Below are 14,367 nucleotides of genomic sequence, written 5' to 3'. Positions count from 1 at the left end.
GAATTCAGGATCTTGTGTGGTAGGACCAGTACAATAGCAAGTAGAATTGCAACCCTGGACTTCAGCAGGGCAAACTTTGGCCTTTTCAAGCAATTGCTAGGGGAAGTCCCATGGGCAAGGCTGCTTGAAGGTAAAGGGGCCCAAGATAGTTGGTTGGCATTCAAGGATTGCTTGTTCCAAGCTCAAGAGCAGAGCATCCCGACACGTAGGAAGTCAAGGAAGAGGGCCAGGAGACCTGCGTGGCTGAATAAGGAACTGCTGGGTATGCTCACGTGGAAGAGCAGAGTTTATAGGTCATGGAAGGAGGGGCTGGCCACTCGGGAGGAATATAAGGCTGCTGCTAGAGGATGTAGGAAGGCAGCTAGGATGGCTAAGGCCTCCTTAGAATTAAATCTGGCGAGAGGGGTCAAGGACAACAGAAAGAGCTTTCTCAAATACATAGCTGATTAAACTAACACCAGAGGCAAGGTTGGCCCACTGGTGAATGGGATGGGTGCCCTGGTGACAGAAGATACTGAGATGGCAGAGTTATTGAATGCCTTCTTTGTCTCTGTCTACTCTGCCGAAGGCAGTCTTGAAGAACCCTGTACTCCTGAGACCTCAGATGAAGTCAGGTCACTGGAGCGGTTTGCCTTAGTTGATGAGGAATGGGTTAGAGACCAGTTGAGCAATCTGGACATCCATAAATCCATGGGTCCAGATGGGATACACCCGCGGGTGCTGAGGGAACTGGCGGAAGTCATTGCTAGAACACTCTCTGTCATCTTTACCAAGTCTTGGGAAACGGGAGAGGTGCCTGAGGACTGGAGGAAAGCAAATGTCACTCCAGTCTTCAAAAAGGGCAAGAAGGAGGACCCGGGTAACTATAGACCGGTCAGCCTCACCTCCATCCCTGGGAAAGTGATGGAACACCTTATCCTTGATGCCATCTTAAGGCATGTCAAGGATAAGAGGGTTATGAGGGGCAGTCAACATGGCTTTACCAAGGGGAAGTCATGCTTGACCAACCTCATAGCCTTTTATGAGGAAATAACATTGTGGATGGATGATGGCAGAGCGGTGGATGTGGTCTACCTTGACTTCAGCAAAGCATTTGACACAGTCTCCCACAGCATCCTCATAGCTAAATTGAGGAAGTGTGGCCTGGATGATCAGGTAGTGAGATGGACTGCGAACTGGCTGAAGGACAGAAGCCAGAGAGTTGTAGTCTATGGGGCGGAGTCTAGTTGGAGGCCTGTATCTAGTGGAGTGCCTCAAGGGTCAGTATTGGGACCAGTATTATTTAATATATTCATCAATGATTTAGATGAGGGAATTGAGTGCACTGTCAGCAAGTTTGCTGATGACACTAAGCTGGGAGGAGTGGCTGACACGCCAGAAGGCTGTGCTGCCATCCAGCGAGACCTGGACAGGCTGGAAAGTTGGGCAGGGAATAACTTGATGAAATATAACAAGGGAAAGTGTAGAGTCCTGCATCTGGGCAGGAACAACCCCAGGTTCCAGTATAGGTTGGGGAACGACCTGTTAGAGAGTAGTGTAGGGGAGAGGGACCTGGGGGTCCTAGTGGACAGCAGGATGACCATGAGCCAACACTGTGCCCTTGTGGCCAAGAAGGCCAATGGCATCCTGGGGTGTATTAGAAGGGGGGTGGTCAGTAGGTCGAGAGAGGTCCTCCTTCCCCTCTACTCTGCCCTGGTGAGACCGCATCTGGAATATTGTGTCCAGTTCTGGGCCCCTCAGTTCAAGAAGGACAGGGACCTGCTGGAGAGAGTCCAGCGGAGGGCGACAAAGATGATTAAGGGAGTGGAGCATCTCCCTTATGAGGAAAGGCTGAGGGAGCTGGGTCTCTATAGTTTGGAGGAGAGGAGACTGCGGGGGGACCTTATTAGTGTATATAAATATATAAAGGGGGAGTGTCATGAGGATGGAGCCAGGCTCTTCTCAATGGCAAACAATGATAAGACAAGGGGTAATGGGTATAAACTGGAACACAAGAGGTTCCACTTAAACTTGAGAAGAAACTTCTTCTCAGTGAGGGTGACAGAACACTGGAACAGGCTGCCCAGGGAGGTTGTGGAGTCTCCTTCTCTGGAGACATTCAAAACCCACCTGGACACATTCCTGTGTAACCTTATCTAGGTGTTCCTGCTCTGGCAGGGGGATTGGACTAGATGATCTTTTGAGGTCCCTTCCAATCTCTAACATACTGTGATACTGTGGTTGCCTAAATATTAATCACCCACAGACATTTTTATATTAAGAGTTCTTCTGATACTGACACATATCTGAAAATGACCCAGTTTGAAGAGCCACATGCTGGTATTCAGCCTACATGATGTGATTCAGACAAGGCAGTGAGCAGCTGAGCTCTGTCTCTGTACTTCTCAGCCTGAAAATAGCTAGCACAGCAGCTGTTTGTATTCAGATACAGCAGAGGAGAAGGGGGTGTTACGTTACTGCCCAGAACTTGCATAGATGAAGTAAAGCATTGGGGCCCTGAATGTCAGGTTTTTACTCTGTAGCCTTGTGCAACTGGGAGGTTGCATCTTCTGTTCAGCAGTCACTGAATAAAAACTGTAGACTGTCTAACGGGCAGACTAGAACAAAAGTCCTTCCTTTTCCATAGAATACCAAGACATCTAAACTGTAACATTGTTCTTGTCTTTGTTTTTACTGAAGCCCCACAAATCTTGTTTTGAGCTGTACTGTAGGCTATTTTTAAGTGTGTACCCTGATAGCAAGTAAACTTTAGAAAGATTTTGTGAAGATCCATATAGTTCAGAAATTTATTGGAAGTTATTTTATCTTTTAAGGTTCTTAGGAGCCTCTCTCCTCTGCCTGGTGTATAAATATGGCAGTGTAATACTGTGAACATTTAAATAGTTTGTAAATAGTTACTCCTGTAAAAGTCCAGGAAGTTACCTGTGCCTTGTTGCAATGAAATACTGTGATGCACTCCTTGCTTCTGAAATCGTTTGTTTATTCAGTTGGATGCATCTTGACGTTATTTTGAAAACAGACTTCAGTGTGGAGTGACATAGTAAGGCATAAGGGCTGAAGGTATTGGCAGATGGTTTGACAAGGTGTGAAAAGAGAAGTTTAGAGAGTTTAGGAAGTCTGCAAAAAAAAGAAGTAAACCAAAAATTAAGAAATACATTGCACGTTAACATGGTGTATTTCCAGTATTTGTAGAAAAGTAATGGAAACAGATTCTTTGGGATGGAGTGAAAATCACAGTTTTTGCACCCCCTGTGAAGTGTCACTTTCAGATTAATATTAATTTGTTGTTTCTGAGAAACTTAAGGAAATACTTTCTTTCACAATGTGTAACTGGGTCACAGAGTGAAAAGAATTAAAACAGTGTGGGAATTAAAAGCTCCTCTTAAATTAGAGCAAATTAAAATGAAAACCTTATTTAATTGATTTTAAACACTTCTGGATCAAGCTGCTTATTTCTTTCTCTGAAGCCTTTCATGCTACATCTACAGCCTTAATTTCAGTGATTGATTATGGTGATTAAATGATAAAAGCATTTTTGTGAACTCTTGACCTCAATCTGTGCTGTAGTCTAGGAAGCCTAGCTTCTAGTTGCCATCTGTAACTTAAAGAAATTAAAGGAGGCAGAAACCATTTTATTCCTTTGAAAAGATATGTGACAATGGAATAATATAATTAAAATCCATTATGCTTTCAGCACAATTCAGGAAAGCACTTTCAGATCAAATCCATAAAAATATCTACAAAACACTGAAATAAAGATATGATAGGAATAATATTATTTATTGTCTTTCCAGGTGAGTAAGTCAGGAAAATTGTTAATAATGTGTCTAATGTTCTGACAGCAAGGAGACATCCTAAATAGCCACACAACAAAAAAAAAATCTCACTTTTGGATGCAAGTGTTGTGGGGGTTTGAACCCAGGGACTCAAGACATCACTCAGCAGGTGAAGATGCTAAATGTGCAGTAGATTTTTAAATATTTATCTGTCTATTATATATCCCGTTAACTTCTGACTTGGAATTAGGTCAAAATCTGAACATTAGAATTCCAGTCCAAAGGTTTTTCTTCAGGCTAGATACATAAATGAATTTTTCTTTCCTCAAGTTATGACTGTATTAGAAATCATGTATGTATATAGAATAACAATAGGTAGAGGGATTTTATCAGTAGTTATTAATTGATTCATGTATACTTCCTGTCTCATCTAATTGCATTTATTTTTTCACATGCTGGTTTTAAATTGACTCTAGTAACAATGGAAGTCTAAGCACTGCATGTGAGTTTATAAATACTTATCTTTGTCACACCTAAAGTTTTGTTTAACCACTTGTTTCCAAATTAGATGCTAATAATGGCTAATAATCTTGCATTGCAAACATGTAATTTAAGGAAGCTTTTTTTCCCATTATGGTATTATTCAAGGGAAATGTTTTTCACTGGTAAAGTACTGGTAAAGTTAGAGATACAGTATGCTCTCTGACATTGCTGATAAATAACAGTAAAGATTGAGACTTGGAGATAACAAACAACTGGATATGGACAACTGAATGAACAACTTTGAATGTAATAGACTTCTAGACAGTTTTTCAAGTATTTGTGCTCAGTTTTCAATTAATGTGTATGTGTTAATCCTTTATATGGTATACTTGAAAGGACTCCTGACCAATTATGTCTTCCTAGATCATTGTTCATTGTTCCTTGTCAGATACAAGGTTTGATACAGAACTTCTTTTAAATGTAGGATTGATGAGCACGTTGTAATTCAGCAAATCTAAAAGAAAGAGGCAAACTAAATTATTCTGAATGCCTGGAGTAAGATATTAGTCATTTAGATGTTCCTTTTATAACTGTAAATGAACTAGCCTAAAACTGACAGAATGAGAGATGTATGAAATTAAGCAGTAAGTATTTAATTCTAATTGCAGAGAAACATGTTAAAATCAAGCTCAGATAAGTCTTTGGTGTTAAGCCTTCCCTATACTTATTCAGTCTTATTAAATGTGGCTTTGCTGCATAGATGACTTCATCAGAAGGTTCCAAATCATAGGCAACTCTATTGAGCATCACTCATAAGCTTTGTGGGATAAAGTTATGCAGGTAGTACATAAAATTTAGCTGCTACTGTGTTCATAATGGTCTGTACACCTAAATATTAGAAGTACTGCAAATAGCATGTTACAAGTGATATGCTAGTCTTAGTTCAGAGTTCTTTTACTCTGCCTCTTCTCAATATTTAAGGTGATGTACTGTTACACATTCTTCTAGCACTCCAGCATTGATTTTAAAGTTTTACCATTGCAGCTGAGTCTGGTTTTATGTTGTCCCGTAGACTTTCAGGGGCATTTTATCATTTAACGATGCTCATAATTTTCATTGTTACAAGGAGATTCTTTTCATTTATGATGATGTTAATCTTTAAAATTTGGTTCATAATAATAGGTCATTAATTTTCCCTTGGTAATTGTAGGATTTAGCAGAAATAAAACATGGAGGTAAATACTTTGACTCACTGATGCTTGCGTATTAAAGCCCTAAGTAACACAAGGACTCAACTGGCAGCTCAAAGGCCAAAGCCAGATGTTGGGAGTTCTTCCAAGAAAGTACTTGAATAGCTGAGAAGGCAGCAAACAGCTGATTTCTCTTCCCTCTGCAAACAGTTTGGCACTGCAACTGCCCCTATTGGTTTCTGGTTTCCACTACTGTTCATGTTGTGGTTTAAACCCAGCCCATTCATCAAATTCAGAATCATGCAGCCGCTTGCTCACTCCTCCCTTCTTCCTCCCCCCACTTCCGGAGGGATGGGGAGTGTCCTGGGTTCACCAGTAACAGTCATTTTTCTCCTTCTTAGTAGCTGGTACAGTGCTGTGTTTTTGACTTTCAGCCTGGGAACAACACTGATAACACCAATGGTTTTAGTTGTTGCTAAGTAATGTTTAGTCTGACCAAGGACTTTCTGAGTCTCATGCTGTGCCAGGGAGGAGAGGAAGCTGTGAGGAAGCAGAGACAGGACACCTGACCCAAACTAGCCAAAGTTACAGCTATACCACATAGCCATAACTATACCACCATACCACAGCACGTCATGTCCAGTATAGAAACTGGGGCCAGTTACCCAGAAGGGCTAGATCACTGCTTGGGTCAGGCTGCGTATCGGTTGGTGGGTGGTGAGCGGTTGTATTCTCTTCCCTTGTTATTTCACTTATCATTATTATTATTGGTGGTAGGCAGTAGTGGGTTTGTGTTATACCTTAATTACTGGAGTGTTCTTATCTCAACCCGTGGAAGTTAGATTCTTTCGATTCTCCTCCCCCTCCCTTTGGGAGTGGGGGGAGTGGGGGGGGAAGTGAGTGAGCAGCCGCATGGTTCTGGGTTACCAGATGGGTTTAAAACATGACAGTTCTTTGTGGCACCCAAGATAGGACGTGAAGGGTTGAGATAATGACAGATCTGACCAGGATGTGTTTAATCGTATTTGTGATAAGCATTCATTTTTTTGGATTAATAGTCATCACAATGCTGATTTATTGGCTTTCATAGTTGTTGCTCTTGATCTCAGAGTTTCAGCATGTCGTATCTTACAGCCGGTATTTACTATTTTAGTGTTTATCGGCTGGGGCACTTGGGCTAAGGTTTTTATTTCGCTGTACTTTATGGTAATGACTTGTAATAAAATAGACTCATTGACCATGGAACTGATCTGGCTTGCATTCCCAGTGTGGTCATCACCTCTATACTTTGGGAGGTATATAATGGAAGTGTTTAGCAATTACACATCTTTTTTTAACTCTTCGGGTGGTCAACCTATGAAGGAGACGTTCCCTTACCTTCCCAGCTCCCTCACCAGACTATTCACAGTGTATTTGAGAGTTCTGAAGGTTTTGAATGGCCTTTGGATACCCTTGAGACCTGCCTGCTGGTTGTGGTGGGGATCACCATGTTGACACACATACAGAGTGTGTTTTACCCACCACCATTTCATATGATCTCGAAAGTTAAGCAGAGTCAGGTTTGGGTGTTGTCTAAGGTTAGATGATGATATGGGAGGACCAAGGTTTTCCTCAGGGCTGGACAGTCATGAGTGGCAGGGTGTGTGGGATAGTATGGGCAAGTATCTAGGCCAGTGGGCCCCTCCAGTGCTTTGGAACTTCACCATTTAACAAGTGCAAAATCCAGAAAAATTAGTAAAACACTTAAATGAGGTGTGTTGTCATCCTGGTCATACCAGAGAGGGACAAATCATGGCAACCTGCTGGGGCTTGGCCTGTGCTTACAGAGCCCTGTTCAACACTATCCAGCGTCTTCAAAGGGAAAAAAATGTCTCTGGATCTGATGGCAAAGCAACAGACAACACAGCTACTCCAACTCCAAATACAGCAGCTGCACCAACCCCAGCGACAAGTACAGCAGCTACTCGAACTCTGACTACAACAGATAACACAGCTACTCCAAGTACAGCAACTACACCAACCCCAGCGACAAGTACAGCAGCTACTCAAACTCTGATTACAACAGATAACGCAGCTACTCCAAGTACAGCAACTACACCAACCCAGCGACAAGAACAGCAGCTACTCGAACACCGACAGCAACAAACAGCGTAGCTACTCCAGCTCTAAGCACAGCAGCTACACCAGCCCCAGTGACAAGTACAGCAGCTACTTAAACTCTGATTATAACAGACAACGCAGCTAATCCAGTTCCAAGCACAGCAACTACACCAGCCCCAGCAACAAGTACAGCAGCTACCTAAACCCTGACGGCAACAAACAGTGCAGCTGCTGGTGCTGCTCAAACCCCAAGCACAGCAGTTGCACCAACCCCAACAACAGATACTGCAGCCACTCCAACAACAGTGATAATCACTGCAGCTAAACCAGAGGACCAATTCATGCCAGTATTGGTTGCCCCTGTATGCAAGGGGAAAAGCAAAAAAAAGGCACAAAAAGCAACCTGTACAGTGAAGAAAGATGAAGAACCAATGCACTTACTACACGGGACAGCATCTGATCAAGAGTTATTATTTTATGAATAACAGGAAGAAGAAGAGGTGACTTCTCAACCCCAAACCTCAACCGAGCTACAGAATATGTGAAAAGATTTTACCTGTGCTCCAGGGGAGCACATCATCACCTGGTTGATCCAGTGCTGGGACAATGGGGCTGCCAGTCACAAACTAGAAGGTAGGGAAGCTAAGCAGCAGGGATCACTTGCTGGGAAAGGGGGAACTGACAAAGCAACTGCAAAAGAGAAATGGTCCCTCAGCCTTTGGAGGCAGCTCTTAGCAGCTGTGAAAGAAAGATTTCCATACAAGGACAATGTTATGAGTTGTTCGACCAACTGGACCACGCTAGAGAAAGGCATTCAGTCTCTGAGGGAATCAGCCATTGTAGAGATGATCTATCACAGGCTGGATGCTGGGAATACATCTGTAGATCCAGATGAAGTTGAATGTACATGACCCATATGGGAGAAATTTACACAGAGTGCACCATCATCATATGCCCACTCACTGGCAGCAATAACCTGGAATGACATAGTACTGCCAACAGTGGATGAAATGATTCGTAAATTCCAAGAGTTCAAAGACAATCTCACCCCTTCCATCATTTCAGTTGTGGAAAAACTGTCCTAGGAGTTCAAACAATTGAGAGATGGTCTGTCCAATCTATCCAGCTCCCCACGTGTACCAATCCACGTCTCAGCTATTAGCAAAAGGCATCCTACTGCTTGAGAGAGAAGATACAGGGGGTACACTCCATGGGCCACCCTATGATTTTACCTGCAAGATCACAGAGATGACATGAGAAAGTGGGATGGAAAACCTACCTCAGCTCTAGAGGAACGGGTGGGTGAATTGAAGAGGAGAACAAAGGTCAAGCATGAACATACCATGAAAGCTGCAGCTTCAGTCTCTGCTGAGCAGGTTCCCAGATGGAGTGGAAGAGCTGATTTTACTCTAGCTCCTGTGATAAAGAAGACTAATCCCTGTCTACAAGACTTAAGTGACCAATGTTGTGATCACTGTTAGGGGGCGCTGCCTCCAGCCAGTTGGAGGTAGGCGACAATCGGATTTACTGGACTGTGTGGATCAGATGGCCTGGCACATCAGTCCCGCAGAAGTATAAAGCTCTAGTAGATACCGGTGCACAATGTACCCTGATGCCATCAAATTGTCAAGGGGTGGAACTCATTTGTATTTCTGGAGTGACAGGAGGATCCCAAGAGTTGACTGTACTGGAGGCTAAAATCAGCCTGACTGGGAGGAAGTGGCTAAAGCACCCCATTGTGACTGGTCCACAGGCTTCATGCATCCTTGGCATAGACTACCTCAGGAGAGGGTACTTCAAAGACCCAAAAGGGTACTGATAGGCTTTTGCTATTGCTGCTCTGGGGACAGAGGAAATGAAGCAACTGTCCACCTTGCCTGGTCTCTCAGAGGATCCTTCTGTTGTGGGATTGCTGAAGGTCGAAGAACAAGTGCCAGTTGCAACCACAACAATGCACCACTGGCAATAGTGCACCAACCAAGACTCCCTGATTCCCAGCCATAGGCTGATCTGTAGACTGGAGAGCCAAGGAATGATCAGTAGGACCCACTCACCCTTTAATAGCCTCAGATGGCCAGTGTGAAAGTCTTAACAGAGAGTGGAGACTAACAGTAGACTATCGTGGCCTGAATGAAGTCACACCACCATTGAGTGCTGCCGTACCGGACATGCTAGAACTTCAGTATGAGCTGGAGTCAAAGGCAGCCAAGTGGTATGCCACAATTGATACTGCCAGTGCATTTTTCTCAATTCCTTTGGCAGCAGAGTGCAGGCCACAGTTTGCTTTTACTTGGAGGGGCGTCCAGTACACTTGGAACCGACTGCCCCAGGGGTGGAAACACAGCCCTACCATCTGCCATGGACTGATCCAGAATGCACTGGAACAGGGGCAAGCTCCAGAACGCCTGCAATACGTTGATGACATTATCTTGTGGGGTGATACAGCAAGGTTTGAGCTGCTTGGGAAGTGATCGGCACTGAAGCACCGCTCCTCCTGGCACCCCTGTTGCCCGTGCTGGGCTGGATGTTCAAAGGCAGGGTCTCCTCTACACATCATGCAACCGATGCTACATGGAGTAAGTGGGCTGCACTAATTACACAATGAGCTCGAACAGGAAATTCCAGTTGTCCAGGCATTCTAGAAGTCATCATGGACTGGCCAGAGGGCAAAGATTTTGGAATGTCACCAGAGGAGGAGGGGATGCATGCTGAAGAGGTCCCGTCATACAATAAACTGTCAGAAAGTGAAAAGCAATATGCCTTGTTTACTGATGTGTCCTGTAGTGTTGTGGGAAAGCATCAGAGATGGAAGGCAGCTGTATGGAGTCCCCAGCAAGAAGTTGAAGAAACTGGAGAGGGTGAATCGAGTCAGTTTGCTGAGGTGAAAGCCATCCAGCTGGCCTTGGACATTGCTGAACGAGAAAAGTGGCAAGTATTTTACCTCTGTTCTCCTCCCTGTGCCTCCGGGAGCAGGGGGAGGAAGGGGTCGGGGAGAATGAGCGAGTGGCTGCATGGGTCTGAGTTACCGGCTAGGTTTAAACCACGACAGGAAGGAGAATGGAAAGAATGTAACTCCCACAGCCTAAGATAAGAACAGTCCACTAACTAAGGTATAACACAAAACTACTACTGCTACTACCAATAATAATAATGATAAGGGGAATAACAAGGGGAGAGAATACAATTGCTCACCACCCACCGACCGATATCCAGCCTGACCTGAGCAGCAATCTGGGCCTTCTGGGTAACTCCCCCCAGTTTATATACCAGGCATGACACGCCGTGGGATGGAATACCCCTTTGGCTAGTTTGGGTCAGGTGTCCTGTCTCTGCTTCCTCCCAGCTTCCCCTCTGCCCTGGCAGAGCATGAGATGAGAAAGTCTTTGATCGGAGGAAACATTACTGAGCAACAACTAAAAATATTGGTGTGTTATCAGTACTTCTTCCAGACTAAAGTCAAAAACACAGCACTGCACCAGCTACTAAGAAGGAGAAAAATAACTGCTACTGCTGTACCCAGGACAGTTCATTATTGTGTAATCAAAACCTAAAATAATTTATTAATGTTTAATTTCAGTATTCATTATTTATCTTGTATCGAGTCAAGTGGGAATCACTTGGCGGCACACATGAAAAAGTTAAGTTTGTGCACAAAAACAACTGGTTACAATAAGTTCGGCCTTCAGTGGAACTTGGAGCATAGCTCACCTCAAAAACTAGATAGACATTTAAAGCACTAAGGCTGTTTATATATACTGATGTGAGGAAGGTTGCAAGTACAGTAATTTCTGAGAATTTAAAAAATGTGAATTGAAAGAAAGCATCTTTGTAAGACTTCCTCAAAATTTTAAAATGAAATGTATGTCAAGATGATGAAAAAGAGAAATTGGAACAATTTCCTTAGCTCAGGTTGTCACTTAATCTTATAGTGTGTTAATCTGATACAGTATTTGCACAGTACATGAAGTGAATGTGAGCACTTAACGATTTCAAGCTATGATTAGTAGTTCTCAGATGGAGACAATATGTCTTAAATATTGCAGATCGCCGTTTCATTTTGGCCAGACACTAGTCAATATACTCCTGCTTCTAACAGTGAAGTAGTAAAAAGTGGGTTATTCCTATTAAACTTCAATAAGCATATAGCAGAAGAAAAAAAGCCTGACTTGTGTATTTTTCACAGAAGCTTAAGAAATGTGATAATAAGGTTTTGAGAGAAATATTTAAATGTCCCAATTTACCTTTAACACATCTTACAGAGAATGAAATCCTACGTTTTTCCCATTGCAGGTTCTGAAATATTAACTTGGCAGCAGGCAAAGAAACTGTTTTACTTCAGTGTCAGAAACTTTTTTTCTCAGAGAAAATGTTTTGCCTTTCTCTAACTCTTTCAGAAATTAATGTTTTAGGATATGATTCTTACAAGTAGCAAAGTATCTGAAATATTCCATAGAGACAAAGAAAAGTAAAACTTTCCTAAGGAGTATGCTGGTGTGTGTGCGTATGTGACACTGCATCCTGGAAGCACTGGATGCCTTTAAGATACAGGAAAAAAAAGCCTTCTATGAAATAGCAGTATGTTCAAGGTCAGTATGAAGAACTGGTTTGGGTTATTGTCCTGGGCTCTGCCATGTTTAGCTGGCTTTACAGAACACTGCCTGCTTTATCTCGTGGCTCTGCCACCAGAGAGAAGGAAACTTCAAACTTCATCTGTTCCCGTTGCCAAGGCAGTTATGGATTCTAGCAGGCTCCCAGGATACAGATCAGAGTGGGACTCCTGGTTAGTAAAGTTGGAAGGTTTTCACAATTCCAGTGAGAGCGGCAACGTTACAGTGTTGGAGACAGTGGATAATGCTGTTAGTCACTGGGGTGCATGAACAAACTCAGCGTCTACCACTAACCAGTGGGCAAGAATTAGATAAATTCTTTGGAAGGGAGATTTTGCTGTACTAGATCTCATACTCTGGTTGGTTTGTTTCTCATTTCAGTATTATAGCCTATCTGTCTCTATTTGTTACATGTCAGCAAATGTCCAATTTGGTTTATCATGTCCTATTCTTACTGTGCTAGTAGGTTGGGTTTTGTGTTTTAGTTTTGCTTTGAAACAACAGAAAACATACCAACAGAGGTTTGGTTTAGTCTTAAATTTGTGTAAAGCATCATGCAGTGTGTAAGACAATTGATTAATGGAGCTGGGGTGGGAAGAGATTGTCATAACATAATGAAAAAACACTGACACTTTTTAAGTATTGTTTAAGCTGAAGAACTATGGAGAGATTATGGAAGATGGCAGGTAAGTACACTTGTAATTGTTTCAGAAAGTATACATACATTCACTCCTTTGAGTTGATGGTGAATGAAATTATTTCTGCTGATTTGGACCCATTTATTTAGTGTATTCATTGGTTGTAAGTTAGGCGTGACATTGTGGTTGTAATTCTGTCTGTAAAGTTAATGTATATGCTAATGGATTTTAAAGTATCCAGTGGCTGCTAGCTTTGCTTTTATTATATTTAACTTCTGGAGACTTAAAGTGCTTAATTACAATTTTTTGGTAATGTCTATTATTTAGACTGTTCATAGCAAGTAAGTTGTTTTATACATCTATATGTATGTGTTTTACAGCAATCAACAGGCATTTTTACTAGAAAATGTCCCATGCAATAACATAAGCTGCAGGAGTGTACATCGCATGTTTAAAGTTTTTTGGGAGCTCTCTGATCTAAATCAAATCAAGGATGCGGTGATAGCAACCTTCTTCGACATATACGAGGATGTAAGTTCAACCCTTTTCTACAGCAAACAGCATCTTTCTGTGTTGCTGTATCTGTCTGTGCCACTGGCAGACTTCTGTGTAGAAACGTTTGGAAATGGGCTCTTCAGATGCTCCCTGGCAGGTGAGCAGTTTGCAGCAGCCCATCGCTTCCTAAAAGTTTGCTGATCCTCCATATGCTCTCCTTGGGCTGCCCTCTTCAATGGCAAGAAAGAAGCCACAGACCACATGCATGGTCCTGGTTACATGTGGATGGAGCACTCTGTTCTTGATTGCCATAGATTCGTGAGATCTGAAAGATCCTAAAATAATAGCAAAGGTGCAAAGGTGACAACTTTGCTGCACACACTTTTTTTCTTTGTATCTCGAAGGGAACTTTTTTGCTAAATTTAGATATTATCTAGAGTAAATCAGCTTTCTAACATAAATGTTTTTCTTCTCCTAGGGAATTTTGGATATCATTGTGCTAAGTAAAGGCTACTCCAACAGGGACTTTGCTATCCATACATTAAAAAATAACTTTGAAGCAGATGCCTATTTTGTTAAAGTTATTGGTAAGTTATCACTGTATAATCAAGTCAAAATGAGAAGTATGTGATCATTTGAGTCTCTGTATATGATAGCATTATGGTGGTGATCTGTCTGATAGTTCTAGAAAACTAAAAACAGAGTGGAAAATATTAGGGATTGCAGAAGCCTTGTTGCAGAATCTGAGGTGAGATAAATTTGGTTTGTTTCATTTCAACTGGGTTTTTTTTCTTGTTTTTATTTTAGTGTACTTACTAAAATTCAAAGTAATTCTGCCCACTGTTTTCAATACTTTTGCTGGTGTTTAATATCAGTGTTGACCTGATAAGTATTAACCTTTAAATAAGTGTTTATCATTTCCCCAGTGTGGTTTTGGTTTTTTTGGGGTTTTTTTGCATATGTGGATGTCTGATCTCACTCAGTAACTAGAGGCAGGCTAAACTTTTCTTTCATCCTGGACCTTTCCTTCTGCATCACAGCAAAATGCTTAAGACAGATAGGTCTTTAAAAACTGATT

The 14,367-nt window shown here is 42.3% G+C and overlaps 1 protein-coding gene across 2 annotated transcripts in view; it reads left to right on the top strand.

Moving 5' to 3' along the window:
- Nucleotides 1–14,367, top strand: part of ITFG1 (integrin alpha FG-GAP repeat containing 1) — an 88,644-nt gene that overhangs the window by 43,628 nt on the left and 30,649 nt on the right. For both annotated transcript variants that reach the window (XM_080637084.1, XM_080637085.1), the window contains exons 11-12: nucleotides 13,175–13,325; nucleotides 13,768–13,876. In XM_080637084.1, coding sequence (XP_080493210.1) covers nucleotides 13,175–13,325; nucleotides 13,768–13,876 — 260 coding nt within the window. The remainder of the gene's footprint in view (nucleotides 1–13,174; nucleotides 13,326–13,767; nucleotides 13,877–14,367) is intronic.

This window comes from Psittacula echo (assembly GCF_963264785.1).
Source record: "Psittacula echo genome assembly, chromosome: Z".
In the NCBI taxonomy this organism is placed as follows: domain Eukaryota; kingdom Metazoa; phylum Chordata; class Aves; order Psittaciformes; family Psittacidae; genus Psittacula; species Psittacula echo.
This window is presented reverse-complemented; position numbering and strand designations above follow the sequence as displayed.